Raw genomic sequence first — 24593 nt, forward strand, 5'->3', positions numbered from 1 at the left:
TCTGTCGGGATGATTTTCTCTTCTAGCGAAGCCGTTTTGCAGCAGTTGGAAATGTCATTCGAGACCCCCTGCCTTTGCAGTTCTTTACTGTTAGACTTGGCATCCTTGGCGTGGTTTTCCCCCTACCTTTTTGCCTTCAACCCTCCTGTTAGCTGACTGCTTTTGCTTATGCTTGTTTTAGACCCCCTGCACACTTTACCACTGTTAACTTGTGCTAAAGTGATTGGTTTCGTTCCTAAAACATGGTAGAATTGGCATATTCTATTTACTTGTAAGTACTAAATTGGCAGTACCCATGCCCAGGATCTGGAAATTAGATGCTACTAGTGGGCCTGTAGCGCAGATTGTGCCATCCACGTAAGTAGCACTTTAAACATGTCTCAGGCCTGCCATTGCAGCCTGTGTCTGCAGTTTTAAACTGCCATTTTGACCTGGCAAAATAAACCTTTTGCTAGGCCCAAACAGTCATTTTTAATACATATAAGTCACCATAGGGTAGGCCATGGGGATCCCACAGGGAAGGGTGCACTGTACTTGTCATTGTAGTGAAAAACCCTCACATTTGTTTTTCACTGACTGCAAGGTCTACCTCTCCATAGCATAAAATTAGAGTTGCCTTATTACATTTAATATGCTGTAATTTAAAAATGGGAACAGGTAACCAGATAATATTTGGTGTCTTTTGAATTGTTAGGAAAAATCTATGGTGAAGTCAATTTGTTTATTACAATTTTGGAAATTGAAAGTTAGCATTTTTCTACCTTAGCCATTTGGTGTCTGCAGCTTGTCTCTGGGTCTCATGACTGGGTGTAGTTGACAGTTGGGCTTTGTGTATTCTTCCTAGACAGCCACACACAATATGGAGCTTAGCTGTGCCTGAATGAGCCGTCACTGGCAGAATTGGAAGGAGGAGCTGGGCACAGCCCTACTTATACTTAAAGAGGCTGTGCCCAACCTCACACAAAGGACTGCATACCCCCTGTAGTTATTCTTGAGCCAGGCCAAGGAGGACATTGCACCTGTGCACTTTTAGAGTCAAACCTGTAGAAGCTTCTCCCACTTCATTTTTTTTTTTAAGATCTCTTTTATTGCTTTATAATTGCATGAAACACATACAAAAACAAAATAACTTCCCATCTTTCTGTAACTCCCCCTCCCCCTCCCTCTCCCCTTTCACACTTCCCATCAATTATACAGAGGTATTTGTTCGGTTCACAAATGAATCACTTATTTGGTCTCTTGTACGATCTTCAACAGGAATGTCTTGATCAACTATACATGATCTGACTCTGATAAATTTGCCTCTGCATCAGAGTTAAATGTGTCAGGTGTTCTAAAATTGTCCAGTATCATGTTCCAATGCTGAGCATTGTCTCTAGTTCCTAGGCCCCTTAGTGTTTCCCTTAGTAATACTGTCCCTTCAGTTTCCGCCCACTTGATTAATGCATTTCTCCAACAATTTATCTGTGGTCCCTTCGGATCTTTCCAGTGTGAAGTTATTTCTCTCCTTGCAAGTATCAAAGCCAGGTCTATGAATCTGTTTGTGATTTTATGCTTGCTGGGGCGAGGGAAATCTCCCAAAACCGCCACCATGGCTGATCGGGATAGTGTTTTGCTCGTGCAAGTGGAGAGTTCTTCAAATATCCCCATCCAGTAGTCCCCGATTAGTGGGCAACTCCAGAGCATGTGCAGCAACCCTGCTGCTAGTTCTGCACATCGGGGGCATTTTCTACACCATAAATCTTTGATATCATATAGGGGGTTAAGTAAGCTCTGTGATAAACATATATGTTTATTAATTTAAACCTGGCATTCCTGGAAACTGTATATATGTGTGTGGTTATTCTGGTCCACTGTGTGTCATCTATTGTAACATCCAGTTCCCCCTGCCATTTTGTCTTAAGTTTATTTAAGGGAAAACATATGCTGGTTAGTAGAGATGTATATATCCCTGATATCAACTTCCCTTGGTCTCCTATAGTGCATATTTGGTCACAGGTGTTATGCCTGGGGGGCTCTTCTAGTCCTGTACCCCATTGTCTATGAAGAGTCTTAGCTATTGCGTTAAAGGTTAGGAACAGCCCTGGTGGTATCTGGAACCTTTCCTGGAGTTCTGCATAAGGGCACAGTTTCCCGTTATTATATAGAGCCCCTATGGTGTCATTCTGAAGTGCCATGAATTGGGTGATACCCCTTATTACATGATTTCCTGTGATGGTTCCTATACAGATCAGGGGGGCCTCTGGTGAGTACGGTGTTCTGGTGTGTGTTCGTTTTAGGTATTGTTCCCAGCAGTGACGTGCTGCTTCCCATTCTATCGGAAGTGTTTTATTCTGTTTCTTAGGGTTTAGTAGAATGCCCAGAATTCTATCACGGGGGCTGTGGAGAGGGGTTCTCAGTGCTTCCCCCACTGGTGGTGCTCTGATGAATCGCGCCAGCCATTGGAGTTGGCTCGCCCAATAGTATAATTCAAAGTCAGGAACAGCCAAACCACCCTCTGCTGTTGTTCTCTGGAGGGTGCGCAATATAAATCCTGTAATCAAGGACGAAATTGTTTTAAATACCACCCTCGGTATAATGAGTGGGATGGTTGCAAAATAATATAACATTCTAGGTAATACTATCATCTTAATCAGTGCAACTCTCCCAGTAACCGCTAGCGGGAGTGTCTGCCAGAATATCATGCTGTTTTTGATACTCCTAATCGTGCTCTGAATGTTCCCTTCTAGTAAATCCTCAGCTGAGTGATAGATATTGACCCCTAAATATTTGAATGTGGACGGGGACCACGGAAGACCCCGATTGTCCATTAGTTCTTCGATATCCCTAGTAGCTGGAAAAATGGACGACTTCCCCCAGTTTATCCGGAGTCCAGATGCAGCTCCAAAGTTGTCTAACATTGTCATTGCTCCTGGTAGATCGGTCTCTGCGTTCCGGAGGAAGAGTAACATGTCATCCGCATAGAGAGCAATATGATGCGTCCAAGCATTGATTGTAATGCCTTCGTAGAACCTCTGGGACCTAGCTGATTGGGCGAGAGGTTCAACTGCCAATGCAAAAAGCAAAGGTGAAAGCGGGCATCCCTGTCTTGTACCCCTACCTATGGCAAAGGAAGGGGATATTGTACGGCCAGTGCGTACTCTCGCTGTGGGGTTCGTGTAGAGAAGCCTCGTCCATTTGACAAACCCTTCTCTTAGTCCTAGCTGCAGCATCACTCGTTCTAGGTAGTCCCATCGTAGGCTATCAAAAGCCTTCTCGACATCTATCAAGATGATTACTGCTCTATTTGCGTCAGAGGGTAGGGCATGAAGGAGTGAGATCAATCGACGGATATTTTGGGCAGTGCTTCTCTTTGGGATGAATCCCGATTGGTCCTGATGGATCAATGAGGACATATATGGTAGAAGTATATTAGCTAGTACCCTGCTCAGTATTTTATAATCTAAGTTCAACATTGATAGTGGGCGGTATGATCTAACTTCTGTGGGGGGTTTGGTAGGTTTCAGAAGGGGAATCATTATTGCCTCTGTAGTGGAATAAGGCAAGCTGTTGTTATTCCATGCCTCTGCATATAAGATGCTGAGCTGGGAGGTTAATGAGTCCTGATATGTAAGGTAGAACTCCAAAGGGAGACCATCTGCTCCCGGTACCTTGCCCCTTGCCATACTCTGGATTGCAGTCTTTATTTCTGTAAGTGATATGGGAGTCGCCAGGGCTATTCTATATTCCTCTTTCAATGCCGGGAGGTTGAGGTTCCCCAGATCTTGTAATTGAGCGTCGCTGAGTACTTCGGAGGGAGACGCATACAGCTCTGAGTAATATTTAAGAAAGGTGGCATTGATCTCCTTCTGTCCATATACTTTTATACCCGGGGTGGTCTCTAACTCCACCACTATGGTTTGAAGTTGGGGCGGTTTGGCCAGCCAGGCCAGTAGGGCACCTGCTCTGTCGCCCTCTGTATGTTGCTTCTGCAAGAATTGTTTGTAATCGAAACAAGACAATCTAGTGTTAGTTTCTATTATTCTAGCCCTTGTCTCTTCTAGTTGTGTTGAGAGGTCGGGTTGTGACGGGTGGGTACGTTCGAGTTCCCTAAGGGAGTTCTCGAGATCGTTTAGTTCTGTCTCTAGCACTTTCCGTACTCCCACAGTAGTGCTAATACAATATCCCCTGATCACTGTTTTAAAGGATTCCCATTCGACAGATCTGGACGAGGCAGTTCCAGCATTGTTCTCGAAGAATTCCGTAATCTGCGTGCCCAGTTGGGTTCTAAAAGCTTCGTCTTCAAGTGACTCTGCTCTCAGGCGCCAAGTGGGAATCAAAGGTCTTTCGCCGCACCAGGCCAAAGAGATCAATAAGGTATTATGATCTGAGATGGTGCGGCCAAGATACTCGGCCTTCGCCACCACAGATTTCACCTCTGGAGATGCCAAAACGGTGTCCAGTCGTACATGCAGGTCGTGAACTGCTGATTAGAAAGAGTATTCTCTATTGGAGGATAATTGCCAGTGATTTTGCCACTGTTGGAAGTGCAGTGCAGTTTTATGAGTTACGGATTGTGACAATGGTGGGTGTGATCTATCCATTGCGGTATCCACTACACAATTAAAGTCTCCTCCGATTAATGTAGTGCTAGTGAGAAGTGTGCTCATGATCAGTGATAATCTGTCTAGGAATTTTCCCTGTTCGTGATTTGGGGAGTATAGTCCCGTAAGAGTTACCTCTCTCCCGTCCAATCTACCAGATATCACTACGTATCTCCCCTCAGTGTCGATCAAGGTATGAAGAACCTGTAATGGAACGCCTGGTCTGATCCATATCAATACTCCCCTCTCAAATGCTGAGTGGTTAGTGGCAAATATTTGTCACCTCCAGTGCTTTTTCAAGGCCTTGATCTCCTGCTCCAACAAGTGAGTTTCTTGTAAGATAGCTATGTGCACTCCCCTTCGTTTAAGAAAGCTGTGAACCTTGTACCTCTTGGACATGTTATTTAGGCCCCTGACATTCCATGTAATTATCTTATATTCTGTGGTCATAGTTTAAGGAGGGGTGTGGAGGCGGTCCGCTAACACCGCTCTATTACTACTACTAGACAAACCTATTGAGTTTCGTAATCTAAAGTGTGAACCGTTTGGGCTGCGAGATATATGTGCCTGATAAACCCTGAAAACAACACAACCAAAATCAAACCCCCTTTGTAACTCCCTCTCCCCAGGACCGGTACCTACAACTCTCCCCGTCCAAACCATTACAACTATTGTAATCCTAATTATCAACCTATTGGAGGGAGGCGTGCCAGAGACCAAGAGGCAGCGTCCCGGACCCTCCCCCAGGCCCGATCATGTGTAATGTGCCGGTTAAGAAATGACATCTAGGTTCCTATTGCTCTATATTTACGGTTGGGTCCTATCAATGTCCCTAAGCAGATTGCGGTTCCCCCACAATTGTCCGCTCACTTGCCAACTTGTTCTTTTAGCGAGGTCAGATAATCTCGTCCGCCGTTCCTGGGGTGATCAAAGGCAAGCCGAGGAGAGTGTCCTGGGAGGATATTGAGGACTGTTCGCAGTTTGAGTCAACGTCTGATGTAGCATCTGGGGTCCGGTGTGTGCGGAAGTCTCCCCCGCTTAATGCTGCTGCTGTTTCCACCGCATCACGCATCTCCTGTTGTGATTGATGTTTCGACGGAGCCGTTTCTGTGGTCTTTTTCCGGGATCTGCTACGTTTCTTCCCGGGGTTTCGGAATGTCCGGTCGCGGGTTGCTCTGCAGTGGATGTTCAGCGATTCAAGCCATTCCATCGCCAGCTGAGGTGTGAGAAAAAAATGGGTTCTGTTATCGTATTCCACTCGGAGTTTTGCCGGAAAGAGCATGGCATATTTTATACCATGCTCATGCATGGCTCGTTTTACTGCGATGTAGGATGCCCTTTGCGCCTGTGTTTCTCTTGTAAAGTCTGGGAATATCATAACCTTTTGGCCATCCAATTGTATCTCTCCTAGCTGGCGGGATTGTGACAGTACGTAGTCTCTATCTTTGTGGTGGAGTAATCTAGCGATTATTGGCCGTGGCCTGACTCCTGGTGGGGGTGGACCGCCAGGGATCCTGTGGGCACGTTCCACCGCAAAGAATAGAGAGAAGCCCTCTGATGCTATCGTGTCTCTGAGCCACTGTTCTAGGAATAGTTCTATATTAGCTGTGGATGCCTCCGCCCCCTCCGGAACCCCCACTAATCTGATGTTGTTCCGTCGGGCTCGGTTTTCTGCATCTTCCGCCCTTGCCTCCAATGTTTTCAGCCGGGTGGTCAGGTCTTTAATTTCTGAGAATGAGCCTTTGTGCGCCGCTAACACTCCTGTCAGCGTAGTCTCGTGCAAACCCACTGTTTCCTTTAATTTACGGTGGTCGTCTCGCAAAAGGGAAAGATCTGTGGTGAGGTTATCGATTTTACGCTCAAGCGCTTCCCGGGAATCTTTAATGGCCAGTAGCACAGTGTCCAGAGTTGTTTCTTGTTGTTCGTGCCCCGTTTGCGATTCTCTGGCGGGTTTTGGGGGTGGATTCTCAGTGTGCGAGGAGTCCCCCGCCGGTGATTTGTCTTGTTTTTTGGGTTTTACCATTGTAACAGGTCTCAGATGCATCTCTTCACTTTTTGAGATCTTAGGTTGCTATTATGGCAGTATCTAAGCGTTGGGCCTGGATTGCGGCCCGAGGGCGCTGCACTACACTGTATTCGCTGATGTTCCGTACTGTTGCTCTCGTCGTTGGTGGCAAAAGTGTCTGAGTCCTTTGCGCTCTTCAATGGATAGTGTGGGAGATCTCACGTCCATGGGACCCTCGTGTTCTCTCAGCTGAGGGCCGCGGCTGTAGCTGGTTTCCTGCTCCGTCACGGCTGCTATTTTATGTCGCGACAGCCGCGAACTTGTCGGGAGGAGTTTTTTCGGGCGACCTCTGCCCCAATGTGGAGTGCTGCTGTTCCTACTTGTGCTGTATATTCTCCGATCGCTTCTCTACAATTTTTAAGGCCTCCGGTCGTTATTATGGCAGGATTTAAGCTTCAGGCCTGGATTGTGGCCTGGGGTCGCCACCTTACCCGCATTCGCTGATGTTCCGCTTCGTAATGTTGTTCTCGCCGTTGGTGGTAAAGGTGTCTGAGCCCCTTGTGTTCCTCGATGGAAGGCGTGAGAGTCTCCACTTCCACGAGACCCCCGTGTCCTCATAACCGAGGGCCGCGGCCGCAGCGAGCTCTCTGTTCTGTCACGGCTGCCCTTTTGGGTTGCGGCAGTCTCAAAGTTTTCGGGGGGAGCTTTCCGGGTGATCTCTGCTCCAGGGTGGTGCGCCGCAGTTCCTACTTGTGCTGTATATTCTCCGATCGCTTCTCTTCAATTCCCAAGACCTCCGGTCGTCATTATGGTAGGATTTAAACTTCGGCTTGGATTGTGGCCCAAAGGCCCCACGCTATGCAGCATTTGCTGATGTTCCGCTTCATACTGTTGCTCTCGCCGTTTGTCGCGAGGGTGTCTGAGCCCCTCGTACCCTCCAATGAATGATGTGGGGGCCCTCACCTCCACGGGGCCTTTGTATCTTCTCAGCCGCGGGCTGCGGCTGCAGCGGGTTCACTGCTCTGTCGCAGCCGCCATTTTAGGTCACGGCAACCGCGGAGTTGTCGGGGGGAGTTTTCTTGGTAAACTCTGTCCCAAAAAGTATCGCCTCGGTCTCTACTCGTGCTGTATATTCTCTGATCACTTCTCTTCAACTTTTAAGACCTTTGGTCGTTATTATGGCAGGATTTAAGCTTCGGGCCTGGATTGTGGTCCGAGAGCGCCGCACTACGTGTGCAGCTCCCTTGGTCCCAGGCCACGCCCCCCGAAGCTTCTCCCACTTCAAAGGCACAACTGGTGTCAGGAGATTACCCATTAAATCAAACGTCCACAGGAGCAGATGCCTTTTACCCAACTCCCTCTAACAGATGCGTGCTCATACTTTACTGATTATCTGAACCCTGCTTCCGCTAGGTGGGAAGGGGAATGGGAATAGAAAAAGAGAGACCGCCTCCAGATCTAGTTCAGGCCTGTGTTTCCCTCTTGAAGATAGGATATTCAGTGTGTGCTTCTGTAACCTGCACCTTTCTTCTTATTGGGATTTTTTTAAAGGAAGGACCTTGATCTTTTGAGAGACTAGTCTCTCTCTAAGAGAACAATGTTAACTTAATATACTCTTTTCTCCTGGAGTCAGAGGTATCCAAGGTTCCCTGGAGAACAGTTCAAAGGTTCACAAATATACAATCTACTAATAACTTTTACAGGAAACGAAAACTCCTTCTCAAGGTTCAGTTTTCTCAATCACAGCCTCTAGGAATTAGTCTGAGCACTAAGGTTTGTCTCTAAGACTGGCAAGTCTGCAAAACGAAGAGTTTTTGAATATATATGTACATATATATATTGGCAAGTCTGGAAATCATACAAAAGGATTCCTTACTGCAGTTGCTTGAAGTTCTGTTAAGCCAAAACAACTTCTCTCCAGAAAGCCGATAGCCAGTTGTTGGAAGAAGAAAGAAATTCAGCTTCTCCAGAAGGGAAAAAGTAGTTGGTGTGCACAACGTAACAAGAAAAATAATTAATTACTCGGGAACACTGCTCATTCTCCTCAGAATGACAATTGAAGTGCACAGCTCCCAGAGAGAAACAGCTGGAGGGAAGCTTCAACACGAGTCTAAGGTAGAAAGACTAGAGCGCTGACCTCACAAATATTTGCGGCCACCATCTTGAGTGGCAGTTAAACCTGAAGAAGCTAGTTCTAAGAACAGCTTCCGCAAGAGACACCGGGAGTGAGGACACCGCAGCAACCAACGTGGGTACAAGGAAAAGGGGAATCGTTTTTGCTGAAGGAAGAACTTAACAACACTGGCACTAGTTTTCCTGACAAATGGGTATAAATATTGGACCTTAGACACCAATTCTTTAGTACACTTCTGGAATGCTGTGCTGCTGAAAGGACTGCTGCTGTGAAGGACTGATGCACTTTTGCTGTCCTCTTAACTTGGATGAGAAGCACTGGACCTTCATTTGTTGAACCCAGGACCCTAGAGTGACACCAAGGGTTAGTTGTCTGGCCTCCTGACTTGAGCCTCAGGGACAGAAGCATCCAACAACCTCAGCCCAAGTACCTGGACTCTGCCATCTGTAATTCTACCCTGCCAAGTTGTGCCACCCTTGTCCTGGACCCTTGGTAGTGAGCTTAAGGTGTTTTGCCACCCACTGTGGATCTAGCGGAACTGACGCATCTTCTCTGCTGTCCGCTGCAACCCCGAGCAGAACTGATGCATCGTCACTGCTGCTTCTTCCTTGTCGCAAAGATGCCACCGCAGCCCACTGCCTTATCAGAACTGCCTCTGTGTGACCCATCCTCAGCATAGCCCTCGCATCCTTCATCGACTGCGGCCTCTATGATGATGCTGGACTCAGCATTGCAGGCTCGCAGTTCCTCGGACTGATGCATCATTCAGTCTGCGTGACACATACTCAACACTGGACTTCGCAGGGCCTTGCATTGTAGCCGCGCTGCATCTCAGAACCCGCACATCGTTGCCGTAGACCCATGCAATGCTCCGCAAACCAGGATATAAGGTGCTTTGTTCAGCAGGCATAACTGGATCGATGTAGGTGGCCCGTGCTCCATCACGGTCAGCTTGAACGTGTAATTTTGTCCTGGTCCAGCACAATCAGATACCTACAATTTGCGCTTTTTGGTGCTATTTTTACTGAAACATTTAAACTTGCATATCTCTGGTTCTACTGATTGGAGTTTTGTCGTTTTAGTCTTTTTTTTTTAATGAAAAACTACTTTATTCAAACCTGGTGTGGAATACATTTTATGTGATATTTTCACATTATTACTGTTTGAGGTGTTCACAAATAGTTTGCACATTGCCTCTAATGACCTGAATGCTCTGCCAACCTACCAGAGGGTTGAGCACAGGATAATTTAGAGTTGGCTTGTGCTTCACCCTGATGAAGATTGTGATTGCTGCTTGACCAGGGCTCACACCCCAATCAACCAGTAACCCGGTATCGTACTTTTACTGAATAAAGCTTCCTGTTGTTCATTGAACTATGGAAAGAGACAAAAACAGAGATTAGCTCAAGACCTTCAATATGGAAATGGTCCTTATATACCTGAATTCAAATTGTAGCATAATGCCTACTCCATTTGTCAAACCTTTTAATGGCTGCAATGTGAGACCCACACAAAATGCATCTACAATGGCTGCCAACTGAAGAGGACATTGTACAGCTCTACTCACTATGAGTAGATAAACCCAGTCCCTTCACATTAACTTTGGGATGGCCTCTATTTCTGGCAGGAAATACCATCTTTTCAAAGCAGTTCATCCTCAAACTGCCCGATGTGGCATAGCTCTTAATTTAGAATTCACTAACATCAGATATGCTGGACAAGCTTGGCTTCTAAGGGCATTATTACAGTTGTAGATAGTCAAAAGAACAAATCACTCTACTTTTCTGAAACGTTGGGATAGCTCCTCAGGTGCTTCTCTTACTCCTCCAGTTTTTATCTGCCGTACATAAAATATTTCTATTACCAGAGACATCGCCTAGTGTCCTACAATTACAGAAGTAATTACTCAATAGGTGGCACGTAGCTGAAACATTTTCAAGGAATCATGAATTTGAAAGCATTGCCTATCCAAATAAAATTAAAAGGTCCTTAAGCACTCATTGTTTACAGACTCCGTTGGTGCTTGACAAATTTGGCTTTCAGTTACTAGATTCCCAGCCTCTACACTGGTGCCCAGCTTCTTTTATTTTTCCTGAACGTTTACTTTGGGCTTGCACGTGGTCATCAAAAACTTCCATGCAAATTTCTTATTGGCATTGTAATGAGGAGGAAGGCTTATTGTATCATGTGGTCTTGTTATAGTTTGATGCCGTTTTGGGATGGTATGTGTTCAGCCATCTTAAACATTTCTCAAACTGTCCTGCCCATTTTCCTAGCCGCTGTTAATATTTAAATTCACATGTTCTACCTTTTCAGTGTCTCATGTTCGATACACTAATGCGGGTTTGTTGTCTTGTCCATCAAATTCAGCTTAAAGTAAGCCTCTGTGCGATCTATACATAAGTATTGGAAATTAGTCCTCTTCAACAGAACACCAGTTTGTATTGATATACTCCCACTAATCTTCATCTATCATTGTTCTCATCCAGCACCCAAACCTATCTACCATATGTTCTAGATTTTCTAGCTGTGATAGCTGGTTTAATTTATTTGTAACTGACAGTAAGCAGTGGCGTACCTTGGATCCTGTTTGTGTCCTTTCATGCTAATTGCTATTCCCATGACAGCCACTGTAGGAAGATCCAGTTTAAATGTTCAGTACTGTTTAGCAGGTCTGCAGTTCTTACTGAAGCATTGACAGTTCTTAGCTAGTTTGCTAAATGTACTTGGATAGTACCTGCACTTTTTTAAGTGCACAGTGCTTATTGTTACAGCACAAATGCTTTTAATTGACCTGCCCTTTTTGCTGGCACAGTACCAACACGTTTTAGAAGTTCTGCTGTACTTTTACAAAAAGAGGTGGGGAGGAGATGCGGCCTAATAGCCAAAGTTGCCAACTTTGGAACCATGGAACCAGTTTTAAGCCTCGAGGTCTGCCCAACATCCTGTGACTCTGGGCAAATGACTTAGGGCCTGATTTAGAGTTTGGTGGACGGGTTACTCCGTCACAAATGTGACAGATATCCCATCCGCCGTATTAGGATCTCCATTGGCTAATATGGGATTGTAATACGGCAGGCGGGATATACGGCACGTTTGTGATGGAGTTACACCCTTCGTTTCGCTGAACTCTGAATCAGCCCCTAAACCTCCCTGTACCTAACCAAAAAAATATGGCCTTCTATAATTTAAGCAGGTGCTCATGTGTAGGTCTTTGGGCCAAGTTCGCTCCATATAAAAAATTGCAAAAAAAAAGATGTAAGTCCTGGGGAAATTTTGGGATATTTGAGGATTATCAATTCTCTCATATTGGTGCCTAACCTGAGAATCCACAGTTGTATTTCCTCTATATCCCTCTTCCTCATCTCAGTCTTTACAAAAAGTGCCTGGTTCCATAACCACCCAAGTGCAATGGGATCCATGACCTATAGCAACAGCAACAATGTCTGAGAATCTCCTCCTGGAAGCCAGTACTGCATGGCCATAGTTGCATTTATGATAGATGGAGGATTCGTCCTCCTTCGGTTGTAGGACAGCGAGCCCCTAGAGGCGCTCAACTCATCAGAATGTATGCATAAAGTTGGGTTGCGGTTGGCCTGGTTTGTAGTGGGTACTTAAGTTACTTACACCTTATACCAGGTCCTGTAATCCCTTGTTAGTGAAATGTAGACAGTGTCTTGAAGCCAGGCTCTCTAGGGGTAGTGTGGATGAGCAGCCAAGGCCTAACTAGGAGACATGCAAAGCTCATGCAATGCCACTGTAGTCACACAGTACTCGCACACATGAAAGAAAATACTCAGTGTTACAAAAATAAAGATACTTTAGTTTGGTGACACAAATGCCAAACATACTATAGAGACTATACTCCCTTAGGAGGTAAGTAATACACAAATTCTGATGGATACAACTACCTGTGGATTCCTCACTAATGATTCTCCCCATGCGTATCATTCGATGGAAAAGCGTTACCGAAGGTAAGTATCTTGCTCTTATATACACTAGTATGCAGAAATAACTGTAAAAACAGTTAGAAAACAGTGCAAATAGTGAAAATCACAATAGTTAGAAATGGGCCTAGGTAGAACATAAACTATATGCTAAGAAAATGGAATGCGAAAGTTGGTTTCCCACCTAGGCAAGTGTAGTGGGTAGAGGGGCACTGGGAAACACCAAAGGTAAGTAATAGAACTCAGCCCAGGAAAGCAGGAGTAAATCACAGTAACGTTCCTAGAACACACAAGAACACGAGAAAGAAGATATTGCAAGAACCAGAAGAGACTGCAAGACACCAATGATGGATTCCTGGACCTGGAGACCTGTGGAAGAAGGGGACCAAGTCCAAGAAGCATTGAAGAGTCTAGGGAGAACAGAAGCCCCTGCTAACCCAAATGAAGGTGCAAAAGAAGAACTACCAGTGAAGAACAACAGTCAGTACTGCACCCAAGAAGACATATGCAGGTTCCTGGTTGGTGCAGATGATGTCCCACGCCGGATGGATGATTGCAGTCTGGTTTGCGTCCCTGGATTCCGCCAACAAGCCTTGGCACACGCAAAGCTTGCGGTTAGCGGAAAATGCCGCTGCCCGGAACCAGGAGGGACCCCGTGGACTCTACACAGGAGAGGGAGTCAGAGAGGGCTCTCAGCAACTCAGAGAGCCCTCAGAAGACCAGGCAGCGCGCACAGGAGTCCCACAGCACAGGGACTAAAAAGGTGCAAAAGGAGGCCCACAAAGCACTACAACAAGGGAGCCCATGCCACCGGAGAACCACCCAGGAAGCTTTGCGTCGCAGGATAGATTGCTGGGGGCCGGAGCTGCACGGTACATGAAGAACTTCAAGAAGTATGCCAACAAGCCTTGGCAACTGCAAAACACGCTGTGCACGGGGATACTGTCCTTGCGTGGGGAGGCAAGCTCTTACCTCGACCAAAGTTGGACAGTAGGACGTCAGGACTTTCAGAGCCACTTCAGTCCACCACCCATAATGCTTGATCCACATACTTAGTCAGGAGAGGGGACCCACGCTACCGGTCCTCACAGCAGAGGGGTGCCTGCTGCAGCAGGGGAGTGACTACTTCACTTCAAGGGAGATTCCTTCGTTCTTCTGGTACAGGCTGAAGAAAGGCTCTCCTCAGAGGATGCACGACCTGGAAACAGTTGTAGTTGCTGGCAGGAGCTGAAGATACAATGTTGCAGAAGTCGTCTTTGCTTCTTTGTTGCATTTTGTAGAGTTCCTGGAAGGTCCAGATGCAGTTTACTTGGTAAAAAGGTGAAGACCCTAATTAGCCCTGAAAGGGGGATTGGTCAGCTACACAGGTAAGCACCTATCAGGGGAGAGCTCTGATGTCAGCTGCTGGCACTGGACTCTCAGATGCTCCCAGAGTTCCCTGCCAACTTGGAATCCAAGATGGCAAAACCAAGTGACCCTCTGGAGGAGCTCTCAGCACCACCCCTGGGGTGGTGTTGGACAGGGGAGTGGTCACTCCTGTTTCCTTTGTCCAGTTCCGCATCAGAGCAGGGACTGCGGTTCCCTTAACCGGTGTAGACTGCATTATGCAAGGAGGGCACCAAATGTGCCCTTCAAAGCATTTCCAGCTGCTTGGGGAGGCTACCCCTCCCAAGCCTGTAACACCTATTTCCAAAGGGAGAGGGTGTAACACCCCTCTCCCAAAGAAAAACCTTTGTTCTGTCTTCCTGGGCTTGAACTGTTCAAGCAACAGGAGGGCAGAAACCTGTCTGAGAGGTGGCAGCAGCTGGAGCTGCCTGGAAAACCTCAGAAGGCTAGAATGGCAATACCGGGGGTCCTCTAAGGAGCCCCCACAGTGCATGGAATCACACAACCAATGCTTGCAAAAGCATTGGGGTATGATTCCAACATGTTTGATACCAAACATGCTTGTGTTTGGAGTTACCATTATGTAGCTGGACATAGGTAGCAACCTATGTCCAGAACACGTGTAAAGTGGCGTCCCTGCACTCACGAAGTCTGGGAAAATGGTCCTGGAGGTTGTGGGGGCACCTCTGCTAGTGCAGAGGTGCCCTCACACACAGGTACTCTGCACCCTGCCCTCAGGGCTGGAGGGTCTGCTATAGGGGTGACTTATAAGTGACCTGGTGCAGTGTAAATAGCAGTGAAAGGGTGCATGCACCTTTTCACACAGGCTGCAATGGCAGTCCTGTAGAAGCCTTTGCATGGGCTCCCTATGGATGGCAAAAGAAATGCTGCCGCCCGTAGGGATCCACTGGAACCCCAATGCCCTGGGTACGTAGGTACCATATACTGGGGACTTATAAGGGGGCACCAGTATGCCAATTCTGGGTGAAATACTGGGTTTCAAGTGTGCAATAACCATAATTTTAGGAAGAGAGCATAATGACTGGGGTGCTGATTAGCAGGATCCCAGTAGACACAGTCAAACACACTGACAAACAGGCCAAAAGTGGGGGTAACCAAGCTAGAAAGAGGCTACTTTCCTACATTGTGTGTCTGTGGGGACGAGTCACACTGACAAAAGTATTCATGTAGGATCTTATTGAATAATGAGAGCTACAGAGTTGTTGAGAACCATCCAAAGAAATCTGTCAAAGAATGAAAGAAGACAAAGCACCAGTTTACAGTGTAATGACAACAGAAATGTTAAAGGAGTTGCAGCAGTGTTGGGAACCCATGCCACCTAACAACTGTGTTTTGAGGCGCTTGTTAAGTCATGTGAAATCCCTTAGTTGTGCCTATTTGTATAGTAGCACCTTTGTCCTGCTGTATAAGAAGGGCTGTTTCTCTTCACTGGAGTTCTAAAGGCCAAGCAACCTCTTATATGCCCATTAAGACAATTTTCCCGAAAGTGTTTTTGGAAGATAAAATTCTGATTAAGATCTAGGGTTATTCATAGAAGAAAGTTTCTACTGCTGGTCAACTCACAAACTTCTTTCAAATCAAGACTAATACCTTGGACTCCTATTTCTAGCATTATTTCATAGGTCACTATAGGAGTTTTACAACTCGCCACTTCATTTCTGTCACTGATTTTCTTCCATCATTAATCATTGGTTACTATTTTGTTCCATTTTTCTACCGCCACTCAAAGGTTACTACTACCTGTACTTTTTACTCATACTCGTGGTTGTGCACTTTTTACTCATAGATGAAAAGCACCCCAGGTTTCTTGTGACACATGTAACAAGGCCTGTTTATTAGCTGATAGTGCATTGATTGCTGGAGTATTTCACACCTCATACATACAATGTTAAAAATAAGCATTGCCAAAACCAATAGTCCCGCCTGTGCAAGAGCCATTGGCTTTGCCAGTGCGTTTTAGCCATGTTATACAGCAGTCTGACTTCTGTGCAGCTTGGCTAATGGTTAGGAAAAAAGTGCTGAAACGCAGTCACTGCTAGCCTCATTATAGCACTTTATTGTGACACGATGGGGTGGGGCCAGGAAGGGGGAAGCAACAGCAGGTTCAGGGCATCGTATGGACTGGGCAAGCAGTGATAGGAGGGCGGGGTGGAGGATGGGTCAAGCAATAGCGTGAGAGGGAAGGATTGGGTTAAGCAGCAACGAGGAAGGTGGGAGGAGGAAGCAACCACTCAGAGCGGGGTTGGAGGATGGAGAGAGACAACCAGCAAACACATACATTCTTATGCAGTGCTGAACATAAAAAAGGAAAAAAGTACCTCCAGTAAAGCAGGAGCAGTGGAAAGAAGTAGTTCTTGGGTCATGATCTAGGGTAGGATAACACATGTAAAGAGAAACTGAAGCTGGCACTAGTTGGCCAAACAGGAGCAAGCAAATAGGAGTGATGATGAAACAAACTAATGGTAGGCAGTGTGCGGGCTCTAAGACCCCTTTAAGCTAACAAAATGTCTCACAAGTGACAGGACATGCACTATCTCGGGCTAGACCTACCACAACTAAAACTCCCATAATGTTAAGTGCTGTGGGCTAAAAAAGCTGGTAAAGACTAAGGCCCTCATTCTGACCCTGACGGTCTTTGACCGCCAGGGCGGAGGACCGCGGGAGCACCGCCGACAGGCCGGCGGTGCTCCAATGGGGATTCCGACCGCGGCGGTAAAGCCGCGGTCGGACCGGCACCACTGGCGGGCTCCCGCCAGTGTACCGCCGCCCCATTGAATCCTCCACGGCGGCACAGCTTGCTGCACCGCCGCGGGGATTCCGACCCCCCCTACCGCCATCCAGATCCCGGCGGTCCGACCGCTGGGATCCGGATGGCGGTAGGGGGGGGTCGCGGGGCCCCTGGGGGCCCCTGCAGTGCCCATGCCACTGGCATGGGCATTGCAGGGGCCCCCGTAAGAGGGCCCCTACATGTATTTCACTGTCTGCTGCGCAGACAGTGAAATACGCGACGGGTGCAACTGCACCCGTCGCACAGCTTCCACTCCGCCGGCTCGATTCCGAGCCGGCTTCATCGTGGAAGCCTCTTTCCCGCTGGGCTGGCGGGCGGTCTGAAGGCGACCGCCCGCCAGCCCAGCGGGAAAGTCAGAATTACCGCCGCGGTCTTTCGACCGCGGAACGGTAATCTGACGGCGGGACTTTGGCGGGCGGCCTCCGCCGCCCGCCAAGGTCAGAATGAGGGCCTAAAGGTGTTACACATGACACAAAACTACGTTGTGCTAAGAATGACTCTCTGATTTCTATTGCTTATGCTGTTCTACTGGTTAATTTATGATTCTGAACGTATGCAGTACTTAAACTTGCACATTATTTTATACTTCAGTATTTACACATACAAAGGCATAATGCATAGGTTATTATATGGGTCCTTCAATTTACTCTAGGATTGGTCATAAGTAGGTGTGCAATCTGAAAGTACTTCCTTGTTTGTTGAGTTTGCATGCCTAACTATGCATGGGTAAAGACAAGAATGAGTTAATGTATGGTTGAATGGATGAATGAATGCACAGAAAGGTGAATGAGTGAATAGCTTGAAATATGGTTGGACCATTAATACATGTATGAGTCAGTATCAGTGGCGTGAGGGGAAGCAGCCTTCTGCCAATAATGTATTTGCAACAATGTCTGCGCCCTATTTATGTCATCAGTGCAAATTAAGTATCTTACCTATTCATCAGTCTAGCACGCTCACTTATTCTACACTCTTTCATCTATCCACACCCACCTATTTATCCACTTGGCCATCCTTCCAGGTTTTTACCCACCTGTCCACCCATACGCTCAGTCGTCCATCCATTAATTCATCCATGCACTAACCACTTACGTTATTCCATTTACCCCAGTCCCTCATACCCAACTCCATTCTTCTTGTGGCCAGTCTTAAGACAATATTTGTTATCACCTCCCACTCTCTAACTGCAATATATGTTGTTCTTTACTTCTTAATTGCTCTAAATGTCCAAATGGATTGTATGTTCTTCACTCCTTAAGTGTCCTAGATGTCCCACTAGATTAAATGTTCTTCACTTCTTAGGTACTGCAATGCATGTTCTTCTCTACTTAGGTGCCCTAGATGTCACACTGGGTTGTATGTTCTTCTCCAGTTCCTAGGCCCCCTAGATGTCCCACTGGATTCTATGTTCTTCTTCACTTCCTAGGTGCCCTAGATGTCCTAGTGGAATGTATGTTCTTCTCCACCTCATATGTGCCTGAGCTGTCTTCATGGATAGTCACTGTACCATATTGTCCTGCGGCATCTTACCAGTTTAGCGATCCACTATGGCCCTTCTCACTGGGCCAGTCTGCTTTGACCTCTTACACCTCATACCTTGTTGGATTTTGCCACCACATAAGACAGGAGGTGTGAGCTATTGGATGAGTCCAGATAAGGACTGATAGGTGCAATCTCTTGCAGAGCTATGGGCAATACTGTGTGCAGATTGGCAGTGAGGAATATGATCCTTTGAGGACGTGGAGCTTTAAATTTTGGTTTTAGAAGATTTGCTTTGGATTAGACTGTTCACTATGCAGAACGTGTGTATGTAGACCAGGGCGCATCCCAGCCCTCTTATACAGTCGGGGGGCTTGACAACTTCTTTTAAACTTTGGTTATCCCCACATTTTCCTTCTCCATTTCTTTCCACTGCCATTAACCTCTAGAGGGCTCAGAAACTTTTCCACCATTCCTGTCATATTTAATGTGTTGTTTTTATTGGTAATTATATACCTTTGTCCATCACGTACCCCTTATTAATTTTTGCAGCATTTTTATTTTTGAATTGCTAAGTTCTTTGTTTCTTGTCGATTGCTAAACACAGTATTCCTGAAGATTCACTAAAGAGTGCCTTGCTACTCCGCTCAATCTTGTAAAGGCGATCAAATGATATCTTTAATAAAACCTGGTTCCGTGCTTCCTTCTGTTTGGAATGTGTGTGAGTAAAGTTATATCTCACTCTCCTTAACTTAGTATTCCAATTCCCTGTGCTTGATATATGTAGCTTTCTTTTGAAGCCATTTCCCTTCCACCTAGTTTATTAAACTTTTCTTTGCTCTGTTGACAGGACATTGGCAGCTCACCACTTATTGAAGACAGTGTACCACAGGTAGAAGACACTAAGGTAACCTCTATTGGTACAAGCAAAGAAAATGTTACTACATTTCTCCTCAGCCTTGCATGCTGAAGCAATTGTTTATGTAATAATCAGGAAGAAAGGTGATAATGTAGTATTACTGTAAAAGAAAGATCACAGAGTTTACAGACTTTTGCGACACCCAACATAAGGACTATGGGGCTTGTAAATAAGCCCCTATAAGCTGTAGCCTTATGTTACTATATATATTTGCAATTGCGAGTTTTGAGATAAATATCGGTCAAACTTGCCAATATTTAATGGGGGGAAAGCCCTGTGTTTACCAGAATATGCTGATTTTGGTGCAGGAAGCACCAAAGCCCTCATGTTATTCTCCCACAACTCATAATTGTGTGGAATATATCACATCTCATAAATTATAACTCAACGTAGTTGTATTTTATCAGTTGCAACAATTATTACCAGGTACCGGACCACTTGTAATGAGGGCTTTTAATGAGAGCTGTTTTTTGTTTCTTGAGTATTGAGTTATATGTTGTAATAATTTGATTGCAATATTAAAAGAAAATGAGCTTGCCTTATTCTTATCAGCTCCTTTGTATGTTATACATTTGGCAACAGGTGCAGTAAGTTAAAAGAACGCTAAGGGCTTCTCATTAGGAGTGTGGTGGTCTTATGACACTCGTGGTGGTGGTCTGGCGGCAGTCCGACCACCACATTACAACCCTGGCGGTCCGACTGCCAGCTCCGCCAGGATCTTGGATCTTGGCGTTCTGTGGGTGGCAGAGATCCTAATCTGCCCTGTGTCTTATGACCTCGTTCTCCACCATCCTTTTCACTGTGGTAACACCGCCATGAAAAGGGCTGACAGAGAACAGGTGCAGGCGGCCACAGGGGGGCCCCTGCACTGGCCATGCCCTTGGCATGGTCAGTGCAGGGCCCAACCTGCTGAGCATCATCGCAGTGTTTACTGTCTGCTTTGCAGACAGTGAACTTTGCGATGGTGCCGGTGCACCCTGCCTGCCGGCTTCAGCGTTGCTGCCGGCTCGATTACAAGCTGGAGAGAATGCTGTAACCTGTTTCCCACTAGGCTGGCAGGTGGAAACCTCGGTTTCCGCCTGCCAGCCTAGCGGGAAACTCTTAATGGATCTGGCGGGGATGTTGCCAGTGTGGCAGCAACCTCTCAGTCGGAAGTCCGTTTGCCGAATTCCTGTTGAGGCTCTAAGTGTTGCATCCCAAAAAATCCGACACCCCGGGGCTCAACATTTATGGAGGGGTTAATAAATTGCACCTATCCTGACTTTGCAGATTTTGGTGAACTAAAATCCACATGGCCTGATAAATATCTCACAGCCCCCTCTCTCCTCTCCCACAGTCCCCTCCATGAATTTATCAGAAATTGCACACTTCATCGCACTCTGTAAATAGCAGATGTGATGAATGCAATTACTTGATTCCTGCGCAGTGTGAAATGGTGAGCAAACAAGTTCTATGCAGGGGTTGGAATTTTCTGTCACACTTGTAATCAAGCCCTTTTATCGTGCAATTTAGACACGAGTCTGCGTCATTTTTTAATAGTAGTTTGAAAACTGTATTTGGAAAGGAAAAACACATACCCTTTACTACTAGTTTACTGTCCGTCTGACCTTCTCAGTCCCGGGTCTCCTTTCATTTGTTTATTCAAAGCCTCACCCCTTGGCCTAACCCTGCTGAGGCAAAACTCAGTCGGGTCGTTTTTAAGACACTTCTGATCATCCCAATAAACTACTACATTCTGGTGATTGTTGTTAGTGTGTGACCACAAGAGGTCGCAACACAACCTAAAATACATGTTCCATCTAATTCACTGTGGCTCTTCTTCTTGTGGACAGGCGCTGTGTCATTTCCTACCAAAAACACATCTTGCACACAATTGCCAATCCTATAAAGTTCAATGCTCTTTCCCTCACATTTAGGGGCTTTTCAGGGCACGGACCCATCTACAGGTTCCAAAAATCATTAAGGCTAGAAAAGGGGATAGATCCTTTGCATTTTTGATGACCAAACTTTGGAATGCTCTGCCCAATAGCCTTCGTATGGCTCCGTCTGAATACATCTTAAACAAGCATTTGCAATGCAATGGGTCTTGCATTTGCTCGACTTAGAGCTATTAGCGTTGCCACATAAAATGAAAATAAAAAGTAGTACAGTTTTACATAAGCGACCCGATTTAAAGCGCCATGCCATAAGCGTGAAGGAGCACACAAAAGGAAACAGTTTGCTTGCAGTCAAACGTATCGGCAGGTGTGCCGCGAGATGGCACTGCCTAGGAAATAAAAAGAAAAAGTAGTTCAAAAACCATGCAGAAAACATGGAGCCTTGTATGTTTTCAGTAGTTGGCCGGCGCGGTCGAGGAGGGCTAAACACTGGAAAAGGCATGACGTATGCACGCCTTTCATAAATAAAATCAAGTGATTTTTAAAAGGCAAGCCCACGAACCAACGAAACTGGTGGGTGTGGTTAAAAGCCCACAGAGAGATTACAGCAGGCTATAGCGCTTGCGTGCTGGTCCCTAAAAAGTGGTTACAAACCTTTGATGCTTATCCTGTTTCTTTCACTCTCAGGTCAGTTTCTTTGCCCATAGTATCGGGGCCGCCTCTTATGAAGCAGCCGTGCAGTGTATAAATGGAATTTGATTGATTTATTGCCGTGCATTAGAGAGAAAGGGTTGTTTATAAATTTTTCCATAAAGCTACAGTATGCTCTCTGAAAATGCATAAATACAAGCACATTCGTATCGTTTGACAAGAGGGCATGTTCCATGCGCCACACCTTCAGTCCGTCCCGACTTTTTATCCATGAACGCTGTTCATTCTGACCACACCAAATCCTTATGTCCTGGTCCCTAGCTGCTATTTTTCTGCTTTTAAATTCCAGCAGGTTTAACCTGTCGAAACTTAGTGGGGGATGCAGTCTTCCTAGCAGCTGGTATGTAGTGGGTGTGATGAAAATCACTCACACTGTCACACATACCCCGGAAAAGAAACGCACACGAGAGAAGAACGTCTAAATAACACGAATCGAGACTTGCTGAGCCTCAATTCCTTGATGATAAATAAAGAGATGATTTTAGTGCTTTAGAGCCTGCACATTTATTCCTCTGCCCCATCCGCCCCAACCAAATATTGGGTTCTAAGCGAATATCATTCATTTTCGGAATTTAATACAATGAAATTGAGGCACGGCAGTTGTCTCTGGCACCAGTCATTGTATGCGGATGTGGTCATGAGCGATGCTAAAACGTTTTAGGTTTTCCTGGCTTGGAGGGAGGGGTGATTCTTAAGGTAGAGATCTGTGGTGCTGGATAACTTACTTGTATTTTTATTTTACCAAACAAAGTCATGTTGGGTAGCGTGTTTGGTGGGGCAGGTGTGAGTCCTGCCAAAGAAAGGACATTTGGAGCACAGAATACTCTAATTGAATGCTCCAAACACCTGTTGAACTAAACAAAAAATGTGTAATATATTGCAAAGTGCATGCTCGGTTTTAAAATACTTATTGCAATAAAAGCACTGACATTGCTTTAATGCAGTACTCAGATTGTACCGTTATGAATTAAGCTACTACTTCTTGAGAGGATAGGATAGCGTTAATTATATGGTTAATGGAAAATGAACGCTAATCCCTTGCATGGTACCAGATGAGAACCCCTGCCCAGCTGTGGTGATATCTGGATCATTGGTAACAAATTTTTAGTTATGAGCAAACATGGATCATGTGTGTGTGCCATGATCGGGACCTGCCTCACTGAATGAGGCCTGGTTAGACAGGGAGGGGTGCACCACGCCCTGTTCTCATATTGGTGGAGGGCTACTGCCCTTACCAGGAGCTGAGTAGCATGAGCGCGGTGGTGTCAGTATACATTAGAGTGAATAATCAAATAATAAGGTTCACTCACCGAAAGCTCAGCTGCAGTGTGCTCAGATCAAGCTTGACCTACATCAGGCTGGATAGCACATGCATGTTTGAGTGCACCACGTTAATGTGTAGGCAGGGCTCAAAAAATTATAAAAATGTTACCAGACCTGCAAATCTTGTGATTCGAATAATCTACTCGATTTAACTGCAATACTCTTGACCCATGAACTGATCTCAAATTATGCAACACTAAGCAACAGTATCAATGCACATTTCCTAATTTACCCAAGTATAAATGCTGTTAGGTAGTGCTCATACACTGATGCACATCGTTGCCCTGATGTGCTTTCCGGTTTTTCAAAGAAAAGACCGTAACAATAGAACCAAACAAAATGTACTAGCGGAGCACAACAATTTTTTTTTCTTTCTTTCTTTCTTTTTTTGAAAGTATTGATAATCAAGAAGTCAAAAAAGTCAAATATGACTATATAATTAGTAAATTGTGATAGACTGTCCACAATCCATATACATTCATATATTATTAACCTCAAGCAATGCAGGTTCTCATAATTTTATATAATGAAAATATTTATTTCAAAAATTGGTGACACAGAAATAAACTATGAGTTAAAGGACCGGATGATATTTTGTCGAATCCACATGTAACATCAGCCGACACGTGTTTCGTCCACACATTGGACTTCGTCAAGGCTTAATCTAAGACTCATAGTTTATTTCTGTGTTAGATTATGGACTTTTATTGTATCTATTTACATTATGTCTTTTATGTTGATTGGTTGTCTACTGTAGGGGTTTAGTGTTGTATGCTATTTATTATTGTCACCCATTTTTGAAATAAATATTTTCATTATATAAAATTATGAGAACCTACATTGCTTGAGGTTAATAATATATGAATGTATATGGATTGTGGACAATCTATCACAATTTACTATTTATATAGTCATATTTGACTTTTTTGACTTCTTGATTATCAATACTTTAGAAAAAAGAAAGAAAGAAAGAAAAAAAATTGTTGTGCTCCGCTAGTACATTTTGTTTGATCTCAAATTATGTGGTCCTGGGTTAATATTTTATTTAACTGATTTGCCTTTTTCTTCATCATCACATATGAGAGCACCTTCAAATATGTGAGTTCAGCGTGTTTACTGTACAAAAAACGTTTTTGTTTGATTTAATAGACTAAACTTTTGCTCCATTTATAATACAAATCTAGCCCACGAATAGGGTACACATGACCCCTGACTTGCCTCTTAGTTTACAAACAGCATTGACATCAGAGCAGGAATAGGAATATTTCTCAGTTCATGTTTATAAACTCTCCCTTTTAGCAAATATATTATCAAATCATGAAGTGGTAGCACTCTGTCATTTGCAGTCAGTACATGTTCAGTTGAGATGGCCACACAATTTCCCACTGACATGGAGTTTGACTGATAAAACTATATATTT

The 24593-nt window shown here is 45.2% G+C and overlaps 1 protein-coding gene across 4 annotated transcripts in view; it reads left to right on the forward strand.

The window, feature by feature from the left end:
• The window catches only part of SH3BGR (SH3 domain binding glutamate rich protein), a 204896-nt gene that overhangs the window by 130891 nt on the left and 49412 nt on the right, over positions 1–24593 (forward strand). For all 4 annotated transcript variants that reach the window (XM_069202578.1, XM_069202581.1, XM_069202579.1 and 1 more), the window contains exon 5: positions 19194–19250. In XM_069202578.1, coding sequence (XP_069058679.1) covers positions 19194–19250 — 57 coding nt within the window. The remainder of the gene's footprint in view (positions 1–19193; positions 19251–24593) is intronic.

The sequence above is a fragment of the Pleurodeles waltl genome, chromosome 8 (assembly GCF_031143425.1).
Source record: "Pleurodeles waltl isolate 20211129_DDA chromosome 8, aPleWal1.hap1.20221129, whole genome shotgun sequence".
NCBI classification, from domain to species: Eukaryota; Metazoa; Chordata; class Amphibia; order Caudata; family Salamandridae; genus Pleurodeles; species Pleurodeles waltl.